Genomic DNA, 25,996 nt, shown 5'->3' on the forward strand with positions numbered 1-25,996 from the left:
AGTCCGGCAAAACTCTGGCAAAGTCCGGCAAAAAGCTGGCAAAATCCAGCAAAGTCTGGCAAAACTCTAACAAAGTCCGGCAAAACTCTGGCAAAATCCGGCAAAGTCCGGCAAAACTCTGGCAAAGTCCGGCAAAATCCGGCAAAGTCCAGCAAAACTCTAACAAAGTCCGGCAAAATCTGGCAAAGTCCGGCAAAGTCCGGCAAAATCCGGCAAAATCCGGCAAAGTCCGGCAAAACTCTAACAAAGTCCGGCAAAGTCCGGCAAAGTCCGGCAAAATCCGGCAAGGTCTAGCAAAATCCGGCAAAACTCTGGCAAAGTCCAGCAAAACTCTAACAAAGTCCGGCAAAAAGCTGGCAAAATCCAGCAAAGTCTGGCAAAACTCTGGCAAAGTCCGGCAAAATCCGGCAAAGTCCAGCAAAACTCTAACAAAGTCCGGCAAAACTCTAACAAAGTCCGGCAAAACTCTAACAAAGTCCAGCAAAACTCTGGCAAAGTCCGGCAAAATCCGGCAAAACGCTGGCAAAATCCAGCAAAGTCTGGCAAAACTCTAACAAAGTCCGGCAAAACTCTGGCAAAACTCTAACAAAGTCCGGCAAAATCCGGCAAAACTCTAACAAAGTCCGGCAAAATCTGGCAAAATCCGGCAAAACTCTGGCAAAGTCCGGCAAAATCCGGCAAAGTCCAGCAAAACTCTAACAAAGTCCGGCAAAATCCGGCAAAGTCTGGCAAAACTCTGGCAAACTGCGGCAAAGTCTGGCAAAATCCGGCAAAACTCTGGCAAAGTCCGGCAAAGTCCAGCAAAACTCTAACAAAGTCTGGCAAAGTCCGGCAAAACTCTGGCAAAATCCGGCAAAACTCTGGCAAAGTCCGGCAAAACGCTGGCAAAATCCAGCAAAGTCTGGCAAAACTCTGGCAAAATCCGGCAAAACTCTGGCAAAGTCCGGCAAAGTCCGGCAAAGTCCAGCAAAACTCTAACAAAGTCCGGCAAAATCTGGCAAAATCCGGCAAAGTCCGGCAAAATCCGGCAAAATCCGGCAAAGTCCGGCAAAGTCCGGCAAAACTCTAACAAAGTCCGGCAAAGTCCGGCAAAGTCCGGCAAAATCCGGCAAGGTCTAGCAAAATCCGGCAAAACTCTGGCAAAGTCCAGCAAAACTCTAACAAAGTCCGGCAAAAAGCTGGCAAAATCCAGCAAAGTCTGGCAAAACTCTGGCAAAGTCCGGCAAAATCCGGCAAAGTCCAGCAAAACTCTAACAAAGTCCGGCAAAACTCTAACAAAGTCCGGCAAAACTCTAACAAAGTCCGGCAAAATCCGGCAAAACGCTGGCAAAATCCAGCAAAGTCTGGCAAAACTCTAACAAAGTCCGGCAAAACTCTGGCAAAACTCTAACAAAGTCCGGCAAAATCCGGCAAAACTCTAACAAAGTCCGGCAAAATCTGGCAAAATCCGGCAAAACTCTGGCAAAGTCCGGCAAAATCCGGCAAAGTCCAGCAAAACTCTAACAAAGTCCGGCAAAATCCGGCAAAGTCTGGCAAAACTCTGGCAAACTGCGGCAAAGTCTGGCAAAATCTGGCAAAACTCTGGCAAAGTCCGGCAAAGTCCAGCAAAACTCTAACAAAGTCTGGCAAAGTCCGGCAAAACTCTGGCAAAATCCGGCAAAACTCTGGCAAAGTCCGGCAAAACGCTGGCAAAATCCAGCAAAGTCTGGCAAAACTCTGGCAAAATCCGGCAAAACTCTGGCAAAGTCCGGCAAAGTCCGGCAAAGTCCAGCAAAACTCTAACAAAGTCCGGCAAAATCTGGCAAAATCCGGCAAAACTCTGGCAAAGTCCGGCAAAATCCGGCAAAGTCCGGCAAAGTCCGGCAAAGTCCAGCAAAACTCTAACAAAGTCCGGCAAAATCCGGCAAAATCCGGCAAAACTCTGGCAAACTCCGGCAAAACTGCGGCAAAGACTGGCAAAATCCGGCAAAACTCTGGCAAAGTCCGGCAAAGTCCAGCAAAACTCTAACAAAGTCCGGCAAAACTCTGGCAAAGTCCGGCAAAAAGCTGGCAAAGTCCGGCAAAAAGCTGGCAAAGTCCAGCAAAGTCTGGCAAAACTCTGGCAAAGTCCGGCAAAACTCTGGCAAAACCCGGCAAAGTCCGGCAAAGTCCGGCAAAACTCTAACAAAGTCCGGCAAAGTCCGGCAAAACGCTGGCAAAATCCAGCAAAGTCTGGCAAAACTCTAACAAAGTCCGGCAAAACTCTGGCAAAATCCGGCAAAGTCCGGCAAAACTCTGGCAAAGTCCGGCAAAATCTGGCAAAATCCGGCAAAACTCTGGCAAAGTCCGGCAAAATCCGGCAAAGTCCAGCAAAACTCTAACAAAGTCCGGCAAAGTCCGGCAAAATCCGGCAAAACTCTGGCAAACTCTGGCAAAGTCTGGCAAAGTCCGGCAAAACTCTGGCAAAGTCCGGCAAAATCCGGCAAAGTCCAGCAAAACTCTAACAAAGTCCGGCAAAATCCGGCAAAACTCTGGCAAACTCTGGCAAAGTCCGGCAAAACTCTGGCAAAGTCCGGCAAAATCTGGCAAAGTCCGGCAAAACTCTGGCAAAGTCCGGCAAAACTCTGGCAAAGTCCGGCAAAATCCGGCAAAGTCCGGCAAAACTCTAACAAAGTCCGGCAAAATCCGGCAAAGTCCGGCAAAATCCGGCAAAACTCTGGCAAACTCTGGCAAAGTCTGGCAAAGTCCGGCAAAACTCTGGCAAAGTCCGGCAAAATCCGGCAAAGTCCAGCAAAACTCTAACAAAGTCCGGCAAAATCTGGCAAAATCCGGCAAAACTCTGGCAAAGTCCGGCAAAATCCGGCAAAATCCGGCAAAATCCGGCAAAATCCGGCAAAACTCTGGCAAACTCCGGCAAAACTGCGGCAAAGTCTGGCAAAATCCGGCAAAACTCTGGCAAAGTCCGGCAAAGTCCGGCAAAACTCTAACAAAGTCCGGCAAAGTCCGGCAAAACGCTGGCAAAATCCAGCAAAGTCTGGCAAAACTCTAACAAAGTCCGGCAAAACTCTGGCAAAATCCGGCAAAGTCCGGCAAAACTCTGGCAAAGTCCGGCAAAATCTGGCAAAATCCGGCAAAACTCTGGCAAAATCCGGCAAAATCCGGCAAAGTCCGGCAAAACTCTAACAAAGTCCGGCAAAGTCCGGCAAAATCCGGCAAAACTCTGGCAAACTCTGGCAAAGTCTGGCAAAGTCCGGCAAAACTCTGGCAAAGTCCGGCAAAATCCGGCAAAATCCGGCAAAGTCCAGCAAAACTCTAACAAAGTCCGGCAAAATCCGGCAAAACTCTGGCAAACTCTGGCAAAGTCCGGCAAAATCCGGCAAAGTCCGGCAAAACTCTGGCAAAGTCCGGCAAAACTCTGGCAAACTGCGGCAAAACTCTGGCAAACTGCGGCAAAACTCTGGCAAAATCCGGCAAAGTCCAGCAAAACTCTAACAAAGTCTGGCAAAGTCCGGCAAAACTCTGGCAAAATCCGGCAAAACTCTGGCAAAGTCCGGCAAAACGCTGGCAAAGTCCAGCAAAGTCTGGCAAAACTCTGGCAAAATCCGGCAAAACTCTGGCAAAGTCCGGCAAAATCCGGCAAAGTCCAGCAAAACTCTAACAAAGTCCGGCAAAATCTGGCAAAATCCGGCAAAACTCTGGCAAAGTCCGGCAAAATCCGGCAAAATCCGGCAAAGTCCGGCAAAACTCTAACAAAGTCCGGCAAAATCCGGCAAAATCCGGCAAAACTCTGGCAAAACTCTGGCAAAACTCCGGCAAAACTCCGGCAAAACTCCGGCAAAACTCCGGCAAAACTCTGGCAAAGTCCGGCAAAGTCCAGCAAAACTCTAACAAAGTCCGGCAAAACTCTGGCAAAGTCCGGCAAAAAGCTGGCAAAATCCAGCAAAGTCTGGCAAAACTCTGGCAAAGTCCGGCAAAACTCTGGCAAAACCCGGCAAAGTCCGGCAAAATCCGGCAAAGTCCGGCAAAACTCTAACAAAGTCCGGCAAAATCCGGCAAAGTCCGGCAAAATCCGGCAAAACTCTGGCAAACTCTGGCAAAGTCTGGCAAAGTCCGGCAAAACTCTGGCAAAGTCCGGCAAAATCCGGCAAAGTCCAGCAAAACTCTAACAAAGTCCGGCAAAATCTGGCAAAATCCGGCAAAACTCTGGCAAAGTCCGGCAAAATCCGGCAAAATCCGGCAAAATCCGGCAAAATCCGGCAAAACTCTGGCAAACTCCGGCAAAACTGCGGCAAAGTCTGGCAAAATCCGGCAAAACTCTGGCAAAGTCCGGCAAAGTCCGGCAAAACTCTAACAAAGTCCGGCAAAGTCCGGCAAAACGCTGGCAAAATCCAGCAAAGTCTGGCAAAACTCTAACAAAGTCCGGCAAAACTCTGGCAAAATCCGGCAAAGTCCGGCAAAACTCTGGCAAAGTCCGGCAAAATCTGGCAAAATCCGGCAAAACTCTGGCAAAATCCGGCAAAATCCGGCAAAGTCCGGCAAAACTCTAACAAAGTCCGGCAAAGTCCGGCAAAATCCGGCAAAACTCTGGCAAACTCTGGCAAAGTCTGGCAAAGTCCGGCAAAACTCTGGCAAAGTCCGGCAAAATCCGGCAAAATCCGGCAAAGTCCGGCAAAACTCTAACAAAGTCCGGCAAAATCCGGCAAAATCCGGCAAAACTCTGGCAAAACTCTGGCAAAACTCCGGCAAAACTCCGGCAAAACTCCGGCAAAACTCCGGCAAAGTCCGGCAAAGTCCAGCAAAACTCTAACAAAGTCCGGCAAAACTCTGGCAAAGTCCGGCAAAAAGCTGGCAAAATCCAGCAAAGTCTGGCAAAACTCTGGCAAAGTCCGGCAAAACTCTGGCAAAACCCGGCAAAGTCCGGCAAAACTCTAACAAAGTCCGGCAAAGTCCGGCAAAACGCTGGCAAAATCCAGCAAAGTCTGGCAAAACTCTAACAAAGTCCGGCAAAACTCTGGCAAAATCCGGCAAAGTCCGGCAAAACTCTGGCAAAGTCCGGCAAAACTCTGGCAAAGTCTGGCAAAGTCCGGCAAAACTCTGGCAAAGTCCGGCAAAATCCGGCAAAGTCCAGCAAAACTCTAACAAAGTCCGGCAAAATCCGGCAAAATCCGGCAAAACTCTGGCAAACTCTGGCAAAATCCGGCAAAACTCTGGCAAAGTCCGGCAAAATCCGGCAAAACTCTGGCAAAGTCCGGCAAAACTCTGGCAAAGTCCGGCAAAATCCGGCAAAGTCCAGCAAAACTCTAACAAAGTCCGGCAAAATCCGGCAAAACTCTGGCAAACTCTGGCAAAGTCTGGCAAAGTCCGGCAAAACTCTGGCAAAGTCCGGCAAAATCCGGCAAAGTCCAGCAAAACTCTAACAAAGTCCGGCAAAATCTGGCAAAGTCCAGCAAAACTCTGGCAAAGTCCGGCAAAGTCCGGCAAAGTCCGGCAAAGTCCGGCAAAGTCCGGCAAAGTCCAGCAAAACTCTAACAAAGTCCGGCAAAATCCGGCAAAATCCGGCAAAACTCTGGCAAACTCCGGCAAAACTGCGGCAAAGTCTGGCAAAATCCGGCAAAACTCTGGCAAAGTCCGGCAAAGTCCAGCAAAACTCTAACAAAGTCCGGCAAAACTCTGGCAAAGTCCGGCAAAAAGCTGGCAAAATCCAGCAAAGTCTGGCAAAACTCTGGCAAAGTCCGGCAAAACTCTGGCAAAACCCGGCAAAGTCCGGCAAAGTCCGGCAAAACTCTAACAAAGTCCGGCAAAACTCTAACAAAGTCCGGCAAAGTCCGGCAAAACGCTGGCAAAATCCAGCAAAGTCTGGCAAAACTCTAACAAAGTCCGGCAAAACTCTGGCAAAATCCGGCAAAGTCCGGCAAAACTCTGGCAAAGTCCGGCAAAATCTGGCAAAATCCGGCAAAACTCTGGCAAAGTCCGGCAAAATCCGGCAAAATCCGGCAAAGTCCGGCAAAACTCTAACAAAGTCCGGCAAAATCCGGCAAAGTCCGGCAAAATCCGGCCAAACTCTGGCAAAGTCTGGCAAAGTCTGGCAAAGTCTGGCAAAGTCTGGCAAAGTCCGGCAAAACTCTGGCAAAGTCCGGCAAAATCCAGCAAAACTCTAACAAAGTCCGGCAAAATCCGGCAAAGTCCGGCAAAATCCGGCAAAATCCGGCAAAACTCTGGCAAAACTCTGGCAAAACTCTGGCAAAGTCCGGCAAAATCCGGCAAAGTCCGGCAAAACTCTGGCAAAGTCCGGCAAAACTCTGGCAAAGTCCGGCAAAATCCGGCAAAACTCTGGCAAACTCTGGCAAAGTCCGGCAAAACTCTGGCAAAGTCCGGCAAAATCCGGCAAAGTCCGGCAAAACTCTGGCAAAGTCCGGCACAATCCGGCAAAGTCCGGCAAAACTCTGGCAAAGTCCGGCAAAATCTGGCAAAATCCGGCAAAATCTGGCAAAGTCCGGCAAAATCTGGCAAAGTCCGGCAAAATCCGGCAAAATCCGGCAAAGTCCGGCAAAACTCTAACAAAGTCCGGCAAAACTCTGGCAAAACTCTGGCAAAACTCTGGCAAAGTCCAGCAAAACTCTAACAAAGTCCGGCAAAAAGCTGGCAAAATCCAGCAAAGTCTGGCAAAACTCTGGCAAAGTCCGGCAATACTCTAGCAAAGTCCGGCAAAATCCGGCAAAGTCCGGCAAAACTCTAACAAAGTCCGGCAAACCTCTAACAAAGTCCGGCAAAACTCTGGCAAAGTCCGGCAAAATCCGGCAAAGTCCGGCAAAACTCTAACAAAGTCCGGCAAAATCCGGCAAAGTCCAGCAAAACTCTAACAAAGTCCGGCAAAATCTGGCAAAATCCGGCAAAACTCTGGCAAAGTCCGGCAAAATCCGGCAAAGTCCAGCAAAACTCTAACAAAGTCCGGCAAAATCCGGCAAAGTCCGGCAAAATCCGGCAAAACTCTGGCAAACTGCGGCAAAGTCTGGCAAAATCCGGCAAAACTCTGGCAAAGTCCGGCAAAGTCCAGCAAAACTCTAACAAAGTCTGGCAAAGTCCGGCAAAACTCTGGCAAAATCCGGCAAAACTCTGGCAAAACTCTGGCAAAATCCGGCAAAACTCTGGCAAAGTCCGGCAAAATCCGGCAAAGTCCGTCAAAACTCTAACAAAGTCCGGCAAAATCTGGCAAAATCCGGCAAAACTCTAACAAAGTCCGGCAAAATCCGGCAAAACTCTGGCAAAGTCCGGCAAAATTCTAACAAAGTCCGGCAAAGTCCGGCAAAACTCTGGCAAAGTCCGGCAAAACTCTGGCAAAGTCCGGCAAAATCCGGCAAAATCCAGCAAAATCCAGCAAAACTCTAACAAAGTCCGGCAAAATCTGGCAAAATCCGGCAAAGTCTGGCAAAACTCTGGCAAAATCCGGCAAAACTCTGGCAAAATCCGGCAAAATCCGGCAAAGTCCGGCAAAACTCTAACAAAGTCCGGCAAAATCTGGCAAAATCCGGCAAAACTCTGGCAAAGTCTGGCAAAACTCTAACAAAGTCTGGCAAAATCCGGCAAAGTCCGGCAAAACTCTGGCAAAGTCCGGCAAAACTCTGGCAAAGTCCGGCAAAATCCGGCAAAGTCCAGCAAAACTCTAACAAAGTCCGGCAAAATCCTGGCAAACTCCGGCAAAAGTCCGGCAAAGTCTGGCAAAATCCGGCAAAGTCCGGCAAAACTCTGGCAAAGTCCGGCAAAGTCCGGCAAAACTCTAACAAAATCCGGCAAAATCCGGCAAAGTCCGGCAAAACTCTGGCAAAGTCCGGCAAAATCTGGCAAAGTCCGGCAAAGTCCGGCAAAACTCTAGCAAAGTCCAGCAAAACTCTAACAAAGTCCGGCAAAATCCTGGCAAACTCCGGCAAAACTCTAACAAAGTCCGGCAAAGTCTGGCAAAACTCTGGCAAAATCCGGCAAAACGCTGGCAAAACGCTGGCAAACTCTGGCAAAATCCCGGCAAAACTCCGGCAAAACTCCGGCAATAATATTATTGGAGAAGAAGAGGAATCTAACAGAAGAAGAGTCTACTAATAACGTTATTTCCTGTGGAGAAGAAGAAGAATCTAACAGAAGAATCAGAGTCTGCTAATAACATTATTAGTAGACTATGATTCTTCTGTTAGATTCCTCTTCTTCTTCACAGGAAATAATGTTATTAGCAGACTCTGATTCTTCTGTTACATTCTTCTTCTTCTTCACAGGAAATAACGTTATTAGTAGACTCTCCTTCTTCTGTTAGATTCTTCTTCTTCACAGGAAATAATTTTATTTCCTGTGAAGAAGAAGAGTCTACTAATAACGTTATTTCCTATGAAGAAGAGTCTAACAGAAGAAGAAGAGTCTGCTAATAACATTATTTCCTCTGAAGAAGAAGAAGAATCTAACAGAAGAAGAAGAGTCTGCTAATAACATTATTTCCTGTGAAGAAGAAGAGTCTGCTAATAACATTATTTCCTGTGACAAATCAGAGTCTAACAGAAGAATCACAAATGTAATAATAAGAAACTTATAATATTATTACTGTTGTCATTTTATTAGTTATACAACAACCACAACAACCTAATAATAGTATTACTGCTGTCATTTTATTAGTGTTATCAGTATTAGTGTCTTCTTTTCTGTTCTATTAAACTGTTCTTACCTCAAACTGCGAGTTTTACTTCCTTTCCTGATTTTCTCCCCCATCCCACTGCAGGGGGGGCAGTGAGCGAGCAGCTGTGTGGTGCCTAGTTGCTGCCTGGGGCTACACCATGCCACAGTGCAAGGTGAGGAGGTAGCTAAGATTTATTAGGCATAGAACAGGCTTCCTAATCCAATCCCCTGTAAGCCTTGCTGGCTATCTTAACCCCAACAGCTGAAGGGAAATGTGCAGTTGCATGTGAAACTGAGCTATGGGATTTTTTAATTTTTTTTACAGAATATGCAGTGTGAGATAAGCCACGTTCCTAGGAAGAAAGGTGTGTATGTGCTTAGGCTCTTAAGTAACATGTCATCAGTCTAGTTCCTCACATTGCTCTCAGTTTGCTGTCTTTCAAGACCAATTCATGGTCTCCAAAGCCTTACCCTCCTGCCCTTGGCCGGTTCCCAGGGCAAGCTGTAGCAGCTGCACAGGTGGAGCATCACGGCTTCCAGTACCACCAGCTGCCGGCCCTGGGGCTGCCACAGTGGCTTTCATCTGTAAGGGGGCTGCTAGTGCTAAACACCAATAACCCGCTTTGGACTAGCCCTGCTGCTGCGTAGTAGCTGAACAAAGACATACAGACAACCTCACTCAGTCTTGCATAATAGTATTTCTTTTCTCGATGGGAGCAGATGCAATCACTTCACTGGCTCAATTCCTTCTTGGGTTACACATCTGCAGCTGACTGAATTCATCCAACAAAGTCCCCAAGAGCAGAGCTTGGCCTGGTTGGAGCCAGATGGCTCCAAATAAATTGCCTAAACCAGCAAAAGTAGCTTCATGGTGACTTTAAAGATCAAAGTTTCTTATCTTGGTGGGAGAGTAAACAGCCCCAGACCTGCTTGTGAAATCTGTCCAAAAAAGATGGCTATAACTCAGCCCCACCAGTTCCCAGAGTGCACAAACACTTGCCCACAGAAGCAAACCCGCCTCCCGTCCCCCCCCACGGTGGGGGTCTGGCCGCAGCACTCACGGTAGCATTGCTTGCCGTCCGACCCCAGCTCGTAGCCTGGGTTACAGGTACACTTAAAGGAGCCCCGAGTGTTGAGACACCGGTGTGCACACATGGCTAGTCCGGTCAGACACTCATTCACGTCTGCAAGAGATGAGCAATCAATAAGCAAAGCAGGTTGAGCCAAAAACTTTCTTTCAAAGGGACAGTTGTTACTATCTTCAAGTTTCTCCCACCCTGACTTCTTCACTGGGGCCTAGACCAACAAAGAAACGGAGCTAAGAGTTCAGAATTACTGTATGGCTTCCTAGGAAATTGGAGCACATGGAACTCGAGTTTTGTTCCAGACAACAACTCGAGCAGGGCTCTTGGACAGACATCAGCCGAGCACCTTCACGCCACCGCTCTGGAAGGCTTGTGCATCACGTTAAAGTCACAAATGCTGATGGCTGCTATGACGGAGCACTACTTCACCCCGTGAGACACAGTTGGTTTTCTCCGTGAAAGCTTTGTCGTAGGGAACTTAACTTACTTACCTTCACAAGCCTTATTGTCAGGCGCCAGGCGGTAGCCAGGGTGGCACTCGCAGCGAGCTGTTCCACGGTGGTTGTGGCACCGGTGCATGCAGCCCCCGTTCCTGTCGGTGCAAGGGTTCCTCACTGTGGGTCAAAGCAGAAGAGGCAGGCTCAATTTCATGCTACTCCTAGCTCTTACTGGCATTACGCTTATGGGAGAAGAGAGCATCAAGCAGTTAGTTATGCCTAGCAAAAAAAAAAAGTTTGGAATCCACGAAAGAAAGACCATTCTCCACCAGACAGAAAAATCTCTGCTACTGCTCTCCGTTTACTGCTCCAGCCAGGCAGGAGGATTTACATGGCGTGAGATCCCACAAAGGGCAGGCACTAATCCGAGTAAAACCTTTCCAGCAGAAGCTTGGCACGGGCATGTCCCTCTACAGAGATTACAGAGCGAGTGCTAGGCAAATTTGCTTCAAGTGCTCCTATCAGGAGGTTTGCCAATCTCTGACCTGCTCCAGGATCTGGACAGATGCTACAAAACCCTACCAACTGCTGCATTGTTTTTAATATCCCAGTTGTTCCTTTTCCCTTAGCAACTTCACAGCTGAAGACTTCCCTCCCTCTACTTCTTGAATGCCAATTGAGAAGGAAAAGATTAAACTTCTGCTCTGTATCCCCTTCAGCTTCTCTCCCTCCTGCAGCCGGGAGCAGGTCAGCCAGAAAGCCGTCTGCAAGCGGGGGAAGAAGATCCCGTCCCGCTGGAACACGCTGCTGTTCCTTCACTTTCTCAGAAGTGCCTGCCTTCATACAATTTCATTTTTTTTGGCTACGCTCCTTCAGCTCTTCCTAGCCTTTCAGAATAAGCTGCAGAGTATGTCCATGACAACATAACATGCAGAGTTTTTACTGAAGAGAGACATCCCAGTCCAGTCTATTTGATGGCTGAGCGTGCAAGTGCATGCTCCCTATTCCCCCCAACTCCCAGCTGCCCCTGAAAAAAAAAAAAAAAGGCCAAAGCAAAACTCAGCCTCCCCAGCTTCCCGAGCGTGCTCGAGGAGACTCACGGACGCAGCGTTTGCCATCTTCCTGCAGCTGGTAATTGTGCCGGCACTGGCACTGGTGCTGTGTCAGCGTCACCTGCACGCAGTTGTGTTCGCAGCCGCCGTTGTTCAGGGCACACGTGTTCACCGCTACGGGGCAAAGGGACAGAACGTTCATCACAAAAATAACGGTGCCTGGATGGGTCTCTTGCACAGGACCAGGGCAAATTGCACATGCCTAGCCAGAGCACTACTAATGAGAATTTAAAATTGGGGCACATTCAACCTGTGCTAAAGCGAGAAACACGCTAAACGTGAGCTGTTGCCACAAACCTCTGTTCTGTAGGCAGCGCGCAAGAGGGGTCCCCCACCGCTGTGCCGGAGAGGGACCTTGGGCAGACCCCCCTCGAGACAGGCACCCTTTTCTAAGGCTCAACCACGTCAGGTAGCAGCTTAAAATCGCTCTTTTCTACAATAAGAGTTCCCAGCAGCTCTCCTGGGAGGCAAGACCAGGATGCGGGGGTCTGGGCTGGGTCCTCTGCAGTATTACACGGGAGAGAAGCTGACGGCCAGCACATTCCTTAACAAGCATCAACCCTCTCCCAAGGGTGCCCGTGTCCACAGGTGGGCTTTTCACGCTGAGTTATTGCTGAAATTCTTGTAACTTTGTTCAAAGCCAGTCACTGCAGGTGCAATGCCACAGCTAGTTCAGCTTAACTACTGCTCAGTGAGAGTTGCACACAGGCATATTGAGGTTTTCCCCATAACAAAACCATACGGAAAACTAAATTTCCATCTCCGCGCCATGCAAAAGACACCGGTTACACAGGGCAAGGCCCAGCAGGTACCATCAGTTCTTCTGGAAACATTTAAAGAACAATGTTTTAAGACGCATCCCGCATGTCCATACTTCGATCGGGTCTAACACCCCCCACCCAGCTCAGTGCTTCGACTAGGAGATTTCTACATGAAAATTTAGGATGCGTGTGCTTGTCCACGCTGTGAGTAACTGATGCTGTGACCAGCAGTCGCTGAGCCGGAGCACGCAGGGATACGCTGGCGGGAACTGTGATTTCATCCTAAGTGCAGGCGGGACTGGGAATTGAGATTCCCGACTGGTGTTCCTGGCCGTGCCACAGCGTTTCTGTGTGGCCTTGCGCAAGGCGCTTTTCTGCCCAAAGGATTTCAAACAGTCAGAAAACAGAAGGTTTTGCCTAGGCTACGGCAGAAAACAGATCTTCTGACCAAACATGTGGACTATCTTTTCTTTATAAGCTTGCTATCATTAATCAGCCTTAAAATAGCCTTCTCCTCCCCCTCTCTGTTCCTATAATCTGGGACTTTTCTGCAGGATAAACAACAAAAGCACTATGTTTAACCAGAGATGTGTGCACCTTGCAACCAGCAAGCAGACAGAGTTTGCCTGCTTATTTTTACTAGGCTGCAGCTATCCGGGACCACTGACCTTGTTGTGTCCAGGAGAAATTTGAGCTAGAAAACAAAGCAGGGAGAGACTTTCTGGAGCAGGATTCACAGACTCTGGTAGATAAGCCACCTTGGGGTAACTAACTCCATGCCTCCAAAGTGCTAAAAGTCTCCTCTTAGACCACTGCATGTCTCCTGAGTTAGCCTCCTTAATTGGTGAGCATCTCAAACAGACTGCTCCAAAGAAAGGCACCCCTTACAGGAACTGAGAAATTGGCCCTTAAAGTCTGTTCTTCCTCTTAGGAGACACGAATGTGCACAAAACACCCAACATGCTGCACATCAAAGCTGTGGGGGTCCAACACGGCTAAAATCCGGCCATGGTCTGGGGTGGAAACCCAGACCTGCTTTCCATAAGCAGAACGGTACCATGAGTTGTGGTCTCACACATTTCTGACCTATTTTTCAAACTCCAGGATCAGCTAATGTGCTGACTCCAAGGAATCTTACAAGAAAAGCTAAAAATACCTCTAATGAAAAACATCTCTCCACAAGCTAACACTTCAGGTAATCACAGTGCCCTCAACCTTGAGAGTTTTGCTAAGCAGGCGAGCCTGGGAAGCACATGCTAGTAAAAGTCTCTGTTTTTGAGGAGCTCTCCGAGTCGCAAGGGAAGGTGGGGTGGTCAGACAGCCGTGCCCAGGGCACAGGCTGGGTCGGGTACCAATGCCTTGCAATAGCAAGGCTCTGCCAGTGCCTTGCCCAGGTATTCAAAAGACTATTTTCTATAGACAAAGTACTGAAAGTAATTTGACTAAGCCTCTCTTGTATATTAGTGAAAAACAAATATTTGGCACAGGAGGAAAATAAAAGGCAAACCCGAATATTCACTTTTATTTTTTCTGCAAACAGTTCCCCTGCAAAAAAATACGCCTTGACTCAGAGCTGAGGAGCTCTCTCATTTCAAACTTTTCAAAACTAACCCCCCCTTGTATGCCTCTAATTAACTAAACAACATTTGGGGGAATAAAAGTGACTTAATGGGGTCAAAGTATCACCATACACAACATACGGCTGGAGCGAGAACTATCAGTTTATGTTAGCTGTGCTGACATTGTTTCCTTTAATCCATTTGGAAGGAAACAACAGAAATACTCGACGTTCCTGAAAAGTTATGGGTCAGAGTTACAGTACTCAAGCTTTAGCAGAGACGGGTGGTCATTTTAAAATATCCTGATATATTAAAGTGTTTAATAACATATATTCCAAAATACCCATAAATAATGTGCTTGTTGGAGTGCTTTTTTTAAAAATAAGTAAAACAATGCTAATGCCTGCCAAAACATTCCTTCATACGGGAAAAGTACTGGGCCAATGTATAACAAGCCAACGCATCTTACGTCTAAAATAACCTCCCAGTATGCAGTTATTCGCATGAATTTGCAGTCTGAATAACCGCCCTCCTCACATACCTCTAAAAGACCACTTTTCAGACAGGAAAAAACTGAAGTCCAGGATCATCTTTATCATACAAGATTTAAGCAGACAGAAATCCTGTAAGGTTGGATACAGCAGACTTTCCAACAGCATTACTCCTACACACAAGAAGATGAACGCGTCTCTCTGGGTTGCCCCGACCGGCGCGCTGAGGCACGGTACCCACGCCAGAACCCACGGCAGCCGTGGAGCGATGGAGCTTTACCACGGCAAAAACTGCTCCTGAGCAGCAAAGGAAGCTTCAGGTACTCGACGGGTGGGACATGGCAATGCTCGGCGACCGCAAGCAGCTTGAGTAGGGTACAGATGCCAACTAAAAGGACACGTGCGCCTGTTCCAGCGAGTCCTCCTCGGCCAAGGCGTTTAAGCGCAACCGAGTACCGGCACCGCTTACGCCGATCTTAACCGATGCTGTCTGCGGACCGCTCAGAGAATGGAAAAGGTGAAGCAGCGAGAGCGCAGGGCTCTTGCAGAGCATTTTCTTTCCTCTTATGTTTCTTTTAGTATACCTTATTTGCTAGCAAATGTACTTTTCAAGGCTAATAACCCCAGCTGAGCCTCCCCATTCTGCGATTGCACACAATGACGAAGGAGTCGGCGCACACTGTTGCCTCGGCCATCACGGGTATGTTCCAGAGCACTATGGGTAATGGGAACCAGAAGTCCTTCTCTGCCAAGAGAAGGGGAAGAAGTGGCTGGCATCACTGGCTATATGGTGCTTGTAAGCTATACAGCGCTGGTGGCATGTGCGCGATGTAACAAGCAAAGCAATAGCGTCCTGTGGCATCGCACAGAGCCACCCATGGCGCGCCGACTGCCGGAGATGCTTGTGCAGCACCGCGGTTTTGCTAAGATACAACCTAATTCAATTTAAGAATCAGGAATACTAAGACGAAACAAATGAAACACGTTAGAACTGTTTTGGGTGTCTTTCCATCAAAGCAAGGGCCTTCTAATTCTGGGTCTCCTTAGCTGGCTTCTCACAGAGTAACAGCCAGCAGACCTCGCTGCTGGCCTTGTTTTAATTACCGCTCATTTTTTTGCTGTTTACAGAACCACTCTAAAAATATTTCCATTCCCAGATACTTTTCCTAGCTTAACATTTCTGTGACAACGTTGCCAAACCCAGTGTCATCTTGTACATCACACACATTTTTGTAATTAAAGCTCAGACAGATTTTCCACAGATGATATTTCATCGTCTGCAAGACGGACATTACTTCCCTCCCCTCTGTCTGAAGGGAGGGCAGTGCTGCTGAAAGATGGTAGCTCCCAGATTCTGACCCTCTCGGGCCCGGGAAACAGATAAAAAGGCATGAAAAGGACATTGTTACTACTGGTCGCGCACAGGAAGCGGGTCTGCGAAGCAGCAGCCTAACACAGGAGTCAATTTAATAACTGAGCTACCGGAGCTCTGCACCCTCCAGCTGACCCTCGCAACGTGGGAAGAGCTGAATTCAGCCCCTGCAGCTACACCGCAACCTCCCGGGAGCCGAGCAGTGCCGCTCGCTCAGCCCGGGGGCCGTCAGCAACGTCACACCATCGGCGTTCGCTCCCTCTGCATCTCTCCCCGGCAGCCCCCAAAGCTCTGCAAGCAGTGAGCTGATACTTTAAAAGTAACCGTAAGCAGCTGTTTCTAGAACTGAGCATGATGTTCCCTTTTGCAGCATCACACGAAACCATCAATTCTAAGAAACGGCTGAGAAACATGCCACCGGGCAAAAGAAAAAGTCAGATTTTCTAAAACGTGCAAGTTGCCTGTACAATGAGTGCAAATTGAAAACCTCTACCAAGTCCACGCGGACGATTACCCTCTGCGCGCATAGTTCGAGCCCACACAAACCTTTACAGCATAGTCCTTCTGTTCACTATATATAAATAGCCTCTCTAGTTGAGATTGCTTCATTTGAAGTACTCTTAATACAAATAGGGATACATCATGTAATCCCAAAGCGATTTATTCTAACCTCAGACAATTTCCAGAAACATGTTGTGTGTTAATACAGACCATCTCCCTCCTCTGCAGGCCAACAAAAGCAATTGGCTCAGATTAAGTTCTTTGCCTTGGACTGGATTTCATCCCTCTGCTGAAAAAGCGGAGAAGGACCTGAAGATGTCAGCTTCCTGCCTCCTGTCCATGTGGTTCTGATAAAGAAAGAGGTAATTTCAGGACGTCCAATGACTCTTTTTGTTCTGTTTCACTTTAAATAGAAAGGCCTGCTCTTTTTCTCCCTCCCTTCTGTATTCAGATCATCAGCCACTTACTATATTTGACCAGCAAAGAGGCAATAAAAGAATCTTACACAACTGAGCTGCAGATCACCCATAGCATCAGCAAGGGCTGAGAGCTGCTGCAAGACCCAGAGCAGGACACAGGAAGGCAGTGAGATTTAAGAATCCCCCGTTGGACTGTGCGTAGAGCCAGGCTCTGCTTGTGCTGGAAAAGGTACCAACACCCTGGCAGAAAAATGCTTTTAAAGGCAAAAGGTTTCTTCCAATCCTACAAAACACAAGTGCCAATCTAAACAGCTCTTTATGTGGAACTGCAATACCCTTCATAGGAGATCGCTTTTAAAGGTGCCTAGGTAACTTCTGAAAACTGTTGCTGATTTTTCCCTGCATTGTGCCTTGCTTAATCACCTGCAATACTAAGCACAAAGGTGCTAACTACCACCAAGGGTGCAAAGCCATTAAAAGAAAGTAGCACAAGATTTCATCTGTCTTCCCGTTCTTTGACATCTTCAGGAATAAAACAGGCTTTGGCTTCCCATCCCAAGCTTGGGACAGTAGTTCAGCCAGAGGGTGGAAAAGGACGGATCGCCCTGAGTCCACCCCCCAAGAGCCGAGCTCCTCGCCCAGCCCTGCACTCCCAGGGTTCACAGCCACCAGCCTCCGCAGGGGAATTCTGGAGCGCCCCGCTTCAGGCAGTGCTGCCGATTAATTGAAGCCTTTGTGGGTTTGTGGGAATCGGAAAACATTTAAAGAATTAGATCTGCGGGATTACAGACCTTCGCTAGGAACTTCACGGCAATCTTTCTGTCTCCAGAATGCTTTCTGGCCTGCACTGCTGCTCGCTGGGGCTGCCAGCAGCTTCCTAAAGCCCATCTCCGTGCTTGACCCAGCTCTCGGCTGCAAGTCTCCCCGCAGCCCTGGCTCGGCTCAGCAGCAGTGAATTCCCCTGCCTCTAAGGGCAGAGCAGTTCTGGAGCGGGGAGGAATGGATGGGAGAGTCTCGCTGTCTCCAGTTCTCCTTAGTCCTAGCCCATTCCTTTTATTTAGTGGCAATTTTTTTCCTGTTTTAGCAGCACTGAATCTTACCCGTCCAGCAAAATTAGAGGTTATCCCAGCTTGAAGAGAAACACAGCTTTTATCAGTTAACCTAATCCCTCAGAACCAGGCAGGGCAACAAAATCTTGGTTGAAGTGCATGGAACTTCAACTTGGTTGAAGTGCAACGTCACAGGAGTGAAGAAACATGGCTCAGGTCCTCCTGAGCAAAACCCCCCACCTCTTGCTACTTTCAGCCCCAGAAAGCAGCAGCCAGGCACTGCAACATCTCCGCTCTGTTCCTTGCGACGGAGGTTACCTGCCCAAGACAAACACACCTACTCCGACCCGTGCAGCATCATGCTCCAGCTCTAAGCTTTGCCGTACACCGCAACCGAGCTCTTCGTAGGTACCAACCGACGCAGCAGCTATAAAGCAGTTCATTACTCAGCTATCTAATTTCACCCGGATAGGGAGGATATCATTGTGCCTCCTTTCTGTGCCACCCCCGCGCAGCCTCCAAAGCACTGAAAAGCATCTCCGCTCCGGGGGACACCCCGTTAGGGGTCCCCAGCACCCCCGCGGCTTTGACAGGTGCTCACGCTGCTTTCCACCACTCGGTCATGTTGCTCTACCTTCCTGTAACGGCTGGCCTTAAGCTTGGCATTTAGCAAGAGAAAATGCTTTCTTCTTCCCCAGGGGTGCTGGGAAAGGACTCCTGAAACACAAAAATTGCAGTGCGAGGGGCAGGCTCCTTGAGCGAGCCCTTTTACCTTTGCTGCTGCTGCCTGCACGCTGCCCGCACCCCGCCATCCCTGCCTGGTAACTCTTGTCAAGAATGCTAGCTTAATAAAAACCGTGTGATTTCCAAGATCAAGTCGGAGCAAAGCCTCTGACTTTGCAGTGTAAATATTTATGTAGACCAAGGAAAGAACCATGTGCACATACTTGCGAAAGCACTGCAGAAAGCGAGCGCACACTCAGGGGCCTGGAGTTATTACAAAGTGACCCACAGAAAGCTGTCCGGCCGGACTGCACACCGCTGCCCGGCTCGTGGGCTTCCCATCTGAGCATCCCCCCGCAACGAATCCACAGGGGTGGAAAGCCGCGCACAAGGGACGGAGCATCAAATGGGGCAGTCGTGGCACGCGGGCACCCGTGGCACAAGGCAATCTTACGTCTGTGGGTACACAGAGGGCACCCATGAACGCTGGCAGAGGAGTAACCTCCAAGTCTGTGCTCTGTTCAGGGCTTTTACAAGAAAAAGAGGTTTACTTCCACCCCTCTGCACAACCAGCTTAATAGGTTAGTACAGAGCTATTACGAAAGCGTGATATATATACACATATACGCACATTTCTGTCACGGAAGTGTAAAGAACAAAAGGCACCAGCCCTGAAGCGAGAAAGCCAGATTTTTAGGTCTGCCCGGTTGTTATTTTAGAACCAGGGCTGGCCAATTCTGTAGCGAGAGTTTTCTCTCACCCTGCCTGGTTTGGTCTGCTTTCCCGCGTACTTCGGGGATCGCAGGGGCACAGGCACCGCTGAACTAACAGCGGAGCCTGCCAGCTCCACTCCCCAGAGCTTCAGAAACTGCCCGAGTTACTCCCGTAGTAGATCAGGTTTCATGAACAGAGACTCCTTAATTTTGGCAGATGAATTCCAACACTGTGCACATTATGGCAAATACTTGCTCAGAAGTTTAATGCAAAGCAGGTTCACAGCGCTCGGCGCAAGCGGCGGGGAGCAGGGAAGCCCTGCCTGCCCGGATCCCGGCAGAAATGCTCTGCACATCACAGCCACACGAGCGGGTAAGCCCGAAGAACGAAAGCAAAGAAGGGAAATTGCTTTTAAACACGAGATTTCTCCCTATAGTGATCCCTTTTAGACTTTTTCGGGAAATTGTTTCACCTTCTGGGGCTGACACCCCTGAGAACACTCCTTATTTCAGTTTGTCTCACATTTGAGGCAGAGGCAGCAGAATCACTGAATACCGCAAAAATGAGAACTACGTATTACGAAGACAATTATCAGATGACAGACCACATACACGCTTACATGCAAACAGTAGCAATGCATAGCCATGAACGCAAGTCTACGTGTTTAGTGCTAGAGCAGTGGGCTGGGAACGACTGGCTTGTTTCTCGATTTGCAGTCCTTTTGCTTCTGGGTTTTTCCAGCATGACATAGGGCACTCGGTGAAGCTGCACCTTAAGCGTACGTCTTGCTGCACTTGTTAGAGTATCATCAGATAGCAGGGGCAGTTGTGGAAAGATGTGCGGTCTGTGCTGCTCTGGGCATGGTGGGTACCACTCCCCAGATGGCTTTTTTCTGCTCACCTCACCGTTCCCATCTGCAACATGCAGGCTCACAGACTTGTTTTTAGCAAACTCTGGAACGTGACTATATTCTGAGAAAAAAAAACAGCAAATGGCCTTCGAAATACCATCGCCCAGGAATTCTTTCCACTTGTATGAAAATATCCCTCAAAAAATGGAAAAATGTGTCAAATAAAGCTGTGAGGGAGAAGTGGTTTAATAAAAACAACAGCAGCAGATGCTGGAAAGGCTGACTCCAAGCTCCGCCCCAGTGTTCCCTAGCCTCTAGTTTGGGGCAGGCAAACAATGATATTTCAACAAAATTGGCCCAGAAATCAACTGCAAGCCAGACCTGGCATCTGAATTGTAATGTCTGGACACGCACCATCCAAGCGGACACATGACCAACATCCCAGAGAAGAGGCTTTCCAGATTATTATGGACACAGTTCCACACAGAGCCACGGTTATTTTCACTCGTCTGTCACACCTAGTGCCTACCACACGGGCTAGGGAAATAGTTGAGGGAAAAATGAAGACTGACTTCAACCTTTTCATAGTCTAGTTCATGTATTAGTTCTGAAAATGCCGTATCAGATACACACTTTATCAAAAGCAGAAGCACCAAAGCACTGTGAGTTTCTTCTCCTGAACCAGAATAAACAAAGAAACTGCAAAGAAGTCAAAATGGTACGGGTCCGCACTGAAGAACAGCAAACGTTATGAACCCAGTAATAGAAACATGTTAGGGATGACTACCAGGATCCTGAGAAACAAAGGAACACGCAATCCATCACCGTCATGTCAAATGCCCTGCGCAGAGGACAGATGTGTGTGGGTAAGCCAACATACGCATTTTTTGTACGATGCCACGCATTTACAGGTAGGAAGAGGACTATGAAGAATTAGAGATTCTCAAGAAATTTAAAACTGTGACTTACCAATGCAGGTCCTGCCATCTGTGTGCAGGCGAAAGCCTGGCTTGCATTCACAATAATAAGACCCAAGGGTGTTCACACATCTGTGCTGGCAGCCTCCGTTGTGGACCTGGCACTCGTCAACATCTGCAAAAGAAAAGGGAGGAAGGGAAAAAATTCAGAGGAGTGGGCATGACAGTATCTGAAGTCAGGATTATTTATCCTCTGTTGACTGACTCCAGATTTGAGGAACAAATGCAGAGGGAACAAGATTGCCATTTCATTATGGTTAACCAGTTAAGCTATTTAAGAAATTTCAAGGACAAACATGCAACCGGGGGGTGGGGTGGGGGGGAGAGCATCTTATTTGTCAATCAGCATAAACCATCCTTCAGCTTGCTCACCTCACAATGGTCGCTTTTCCCACCTCTCTAAGATTATGGATTAATCGATATTTTACACTTCCTTACTCTTCCTGTGTCGAAACCAGGCTGGGCTAGTCCATTTGTTACTTGGAGGAACGGTGGGAGCAAACACCTAACGTTACAGACAGAAGTGAGGGGGAACGATACGAAGCAGCAAAGTTCAAGGCCGCGGCGCTGCAGCAGCAGATGCTCTCACCCTGCTGAGCCAGCCCCATCCTCTTGCAGCACAAGCTGGCTTCCACCGAGCTCAGCCACGTGCCAAAGGTGAGAGGTTTTGCTGTCACGCTCCTCATCACAGTACTTTGCAAACATTTTGCGCCATTTATGCCCGGGACTCACTTGGCTTGCTGCTGAAACGCAGCAAAACCTGGGGTATCTGGGGACAAACTATGCTTGGAAGTGCTATGTGTCACCAGCAACAAGAAAGAAAACACGTTAATACCTGGAGAAAGTCATTATGATGGATTTGTTCACAATTAGAGGATACTTAAGAACATGATGAAGCCCAACCAGACCCCCAACCACAAAGGGCGAGACTCTGACCACAGGTCCCCAGCCCTCTCCTCCCAGCTCCACGACTAGGGCAAGCCCGGGAGAACGGAGGCAGCCATTCCTGCGACACGGAAGCCACCTGGCCAGTAAAACTGTGCGTGTCCGTTTCTATTGGGAAAACTACAGGCCCTCAAACAAAAGGCATTCTCTGAGCCAGAAAAATCTTCTGCCAAGTGCTGAGCAATCTTTCAAGAGCTGAAATGGGAACTAGCCAGGGAGTTTGTGGTAAAAAAGTCCTGCTAGGTTTTATTATCAAAGCTTCAAAACCAGGGAGGTAGACAGCAGTGTGCTACAGAAAGGGAGTTTCGTTCCCGTTTCACCGACCTTAAATTGCCTGTAAGCGCTGGGAATAACTTCCAGAACAGAGAAGAACTGCAAAAATGTTTGGAGCGCCCAGTTACATGCTGCTAACTAAGATGCAGATCAGAAGCTTGTCAAAGGCAATTTCAAGTTTCTGAGACACAAGACTCCTTCATATGGCTATAATTAGAAATAATAGAGATGACTGTGGATATAGCTGCCCAATTCCTTAATTCCTGCCACTTGTGTGTGTGCGTACACGTACGCTACCTTTCAGACTGGAAAGGATCAAAGATCTCCAGTCAGATGGGGGAACCAGATCACATTCATGCCAACGGCAAAACAGCCAACCAGCAATTCTTTTTTTCACAGAGAGAAAACTTCAGTTGCTTTGGGGCTATTAGCATTTCTACGCACTTTCTGCGGTTTGTGAAGACGTTCTCAGCACACACAACCGTTTCCCGCTGGCGCGGCGACGGGGTCACGCAAGCAGCAGGACGATACAGAGCCAAGCGGAGCAACGAACCAGCACCTTTTCATCAATGACTGTTACTAATAAGATAAAGAAACATTTTCTCAATGAATCACGGCAGGGCGTTGCCCCGGACCATGTCTTTGCAAGCCAGCGGTGCAAAAGCCTGCTCAAGCCTCACCCTTGCCCATCGCCTGCCTGCAATCCGCTCCCCTGCCCGAAGCATCGCCCAGCTCCCCCCACTTGCTCTTACCCGATCGCACCTACAGCTCTCACCGGGGAGGCAAAGCGCATCCAAAGCCACAGGAAAAGTGGAAACGCAACCTTGACTGAAGCCAGCGCTGAAATTTTACATTCATTGGATTGATTTTTACATTAATCAGGTTTACTGCCAACAAAATCAGCTAGCGGCAAGCAAACGAACTGGGTCAGGGAAGAAATGAGAAGCAAAATGAGAAAGGTGATGCTTGTTTGACTCGATGTTTCTGAGCTACACACTAATAATGAAAAATGATTGTTTTCTCAGAATACTTTTCATTTGAAGGCTTCTCACAGCTTAAAAACTTAAAAGCTAAGGATCAGAGCACATGAAAACAGCCCTCTGCCCTTCCTCTCCCAGTGATGTCCAGTGAACCCACAATCTCACTTCTGAGGTCCTGCTGCAACAGCCATACACGGGTCCCTCTTCAGAGCTCCCCAGTGTAGCTGTAGTCTTCACGAACTGGGCAGAAAATGATAATTTCTGTAATGCCAGGCCTTTGCTCATTCAGCGGGCTGTAGATTCCTCCTCTGGGCACTTTAGAAGGTTTGGTATTTTCTTCCTGTTTTTTTCCAAGACACTTAATTTTTAAAGAAAGGAAAATGAATTGATTTTTGAGGTGAAACGTAAGATTTAAGTGATGCTTTCCAAAGAGTAACCCAAATCCAAGCCAGCTTTTTAAGGGGGGCGGGGGGGGGGGGGAATGCTGCGGCCTGAATCTGAGAAGCCAGTCAAAGCAACCTAGCCCTAATTAAATCAATTTCCTCTGCGAAGGCTTTACACAATTTGGATGCTACAGAGCCCTAGAGCCCCTGATGCACTCCTTACTCACGCAGCCAGGGCAGCAAGCTCATCGGGAGCGACACCGGAGCGCGCGTCCTCCCAAGCCCTTCCTCCAGGAGCGGCCGGCAGCTTCCAAACCTGCAGCTCCCCAGCATCCCCAAAAAACTCAGACTTGGGTGTTCAGGTCTGATGCCTCTGAGGGGAGACGGCCCAAGGTCTGGCACTCCTGCCCTAGGTGCAGTGGCATGAAGGAAAGACACTGGTCTTCCCACAGCTGCCCAGGGCTGGGAGAAATGCGATGTCCCCAGCATGGGCAGTGGAAGTGTGGCCAGCCCTCCCAAGCCCATCCATCCAGCGCAGTGAACAAGGGACATCGTGTCTCTCAAAGAGCTCGCGGGAGCCCGGGCACAGCAGGCAGAGCCAGGCCACGTTTCATACTTTGCATTTCTGCTACTTTTTTTTTTTTTAAACATCTCTATGGACAGAATTAGCTATTAATACACAGAATTGGCTCTATTCAGCTGAAGAACAGGAAAGCTGGGGTTTGGGAAGATTTTATACAGAGTAGTAAAGTTTCTTGGCCTGAATTTAAATGACTATTCCACTGCTTCCCTTCAACTCTAATCTGAAACCATAGAGAATTTACCGTCCAAAAAAAGTTAGTGATGGGTTGAATAAACTTCTTAGTTTCACCCCATTACTCATCCTCAGTAATTATACATCTCCTCTCTAAACGTCTCTTCTTCCCCCTTTGTATTTTTCACCCCCTAAATCTCTGTAATTACAGAGGGCTGTCCCCACCCCAAAGCCCCCCCATCCCATCCCACCTTGGCCTGGGAAAGCAGCCAGCCCTTCCTCACACCCCGGCTCTGCCCCGGCCACAGAAACACCCATCACCTTCAACGCCGCACGCTCCCCACGTAACCCGCCATGGCCCATTTTCCCTTCTGGAGCCTCGCTTATCCCCTCCTGCAGTAACAGAGAGATTTTTTGACATAGGCTACACGATGGCGTGACCAAAATAAAACCTCCCATCCTTTGCGCCCCCGACAGGAAGGCAGCAGCGTCATCCCCCAGGAAATCTTAGGTTTGCATCTTTGGAAATAACGCAACTATGCCGTTTGCCCAAACAAATTCAGACTTTGGTATGAGGGCACAGAGAGAGGCAGCACCTCCTGGGCGGATGCTCGACGGAGAGTTTGCATTTTCTGGCAGGGACCAGTTGCTTTCGGTCCTCAGACTGCGGAGTCGCGGGCTGCGACTGCCGCAGCAGCTGCGCCAACGCTCACGGAGGGAGAGAGGAGCGTGAGTGAGCTCATGGCTCTGTGACATAGCAGAGCTTTTTCTGGTTCCACCTGAAATGCATTGCCAAAAAGAAGGAACTGCAACGACGGTGTGTCGAGGCCAGGGCTGGATCCGAGAGGATCGCTCTGCCCTGCCCAAGCGACAGCGGGAATGGGAATGGTTCCCGCTGTGCCGGACAGCCCGGGAGACCCTTGCCCGTCCATGCCCAAGCATCAGGGTCCGTCCTGCAGCCCAGGACGGCTCTTCCACACCCTGCAGCAGATGACGGAGAAAGGAAAAAGGCGAGAGCTGCGTTTCCCAGCGGGACCTGCAATGGAGGAAGGGTGACACATTGCCCACAGGGACCAAGAGGGGACAGGTCCCCTGGCCACCCCCAGCAGCGGCAGCAGCATCTCCAACCTGCCCAGGCGTGCGCAAGGCTCGCCAGCGAGTGATTCACCCAGAAACAGAAACAGCAGCGAAGCAGCAGGAGCCGCCTCCCGGCACCAGGACAGAGCATCGCTGTGAAGGGTCACGTTGCCCTTGGCGCACGTCTTGGCAGTACATAGACCCGAAAAATCTACATGATGCTTTGTGAGACGCGGTTTGTGGCACGCCAAGGTTATTTTCCTATTGGAGAGCTGACAAAATCTGCTTGAAATTAATACAGCAAAGAAAGAAAATTAGAAGCATACAGGCTTTTCTTCCGAGGAGGGTAGCTGACACCGAGCAACCCAGAGCCATGCCAGGATGGAGCATGCCAGGCCCACGTGCCTGCATGCTCCACCATGCCAGCATGGATAGGGCAGCAGATACCAGCTGAAGCCCAACAAGGTGGACACAAAAACCAAACGCAGCAAAAGCCTGGGAGTGGGACTTGGCTTATTGGGTAGGGAAACTTCCCTGCTACGTCAGGCAACCAGAGTTCACGTCCTCATCTGCAAGGACACGGGGCTCACCCGTGAAACAGCTGATGCTCTCATCAGCCTCTTCCCCAAACAGAAACAACCCATCGAACCTCAGATACCAGCTATGCAGACCAGCAGGGGTAATGCTGTAATTGAATGTAGGGAAGACGAACACACAATGAAAAAAAGAGAGGAGGACGCGAGGAGACGACTTTGTTAAGCGCAGTCCCTGACGGTGCACAGGTCCTTCAAGAAGAAATACTATGATTTATCTCCAACAAGAGCTCCCTCTGGGAGGAAAGAAAGTGGCAACAGCAGCTCTGCAAAGTACTAAATATTTGGTACAGAGGCAGTTTATCTCCTC

The 25,996-nt window shown here is 48.9% G+C and overlaps 1 protein-coding gene across 5 annotated transcripts in view; it reads right to left on the reverse strand.

Annotated features, from left to right (window-relative positions):
* The window catches only part of MEGF6 (multiple EGF like domains 6), a 123,030-nt gene that overhangs the window by 35,677 nt on the left and 61,357 nt on the right, over nt 1–25,996 (reverse strand). For 4 of the 5 annotated variants that reach the window (XM_069782821.1, XM_069782820.1, XM_069782818.1 and 1 more), the window contains 4 exons: nt 20,674–20,796; nt 11,254–11,379; nt 10,208–10,330; nt 9,693–9,815 (listed from right to left, as the gene is read on the reverse strand). In XM_069782821.1, coding sequence (XP_069638922.1) covers nt 9,693–9,815; nt 10,208–10,330; nt 11,254–11,379; nt 20,674–20,796 — 495 coding nt within the window. The remainder of the gene's footprint in view (nt 1–9,692; nt 9,816–10,207; nt 10,331–11,253; nt 11,380–20,673; nt 20,797–25,996) is intronic. The other variant, XM_069782819.1, reaches the window with a different exon arrangement.

The sequence above is a fragment of the Haliaeetus albicilla genome, chromosome 4 (assembly GCF_947461875.1).
Source record: "Haliaeetus albicilla chromosome 4, bHalAlb1.1, whole genome shotgun sequence".
Lineage (NCBI taxonomy): Eukaryota > Metazoa > Chordata > Aves > Accipitriformes > Accipitridae > Haliaeetus > Haliaeetus albicilla.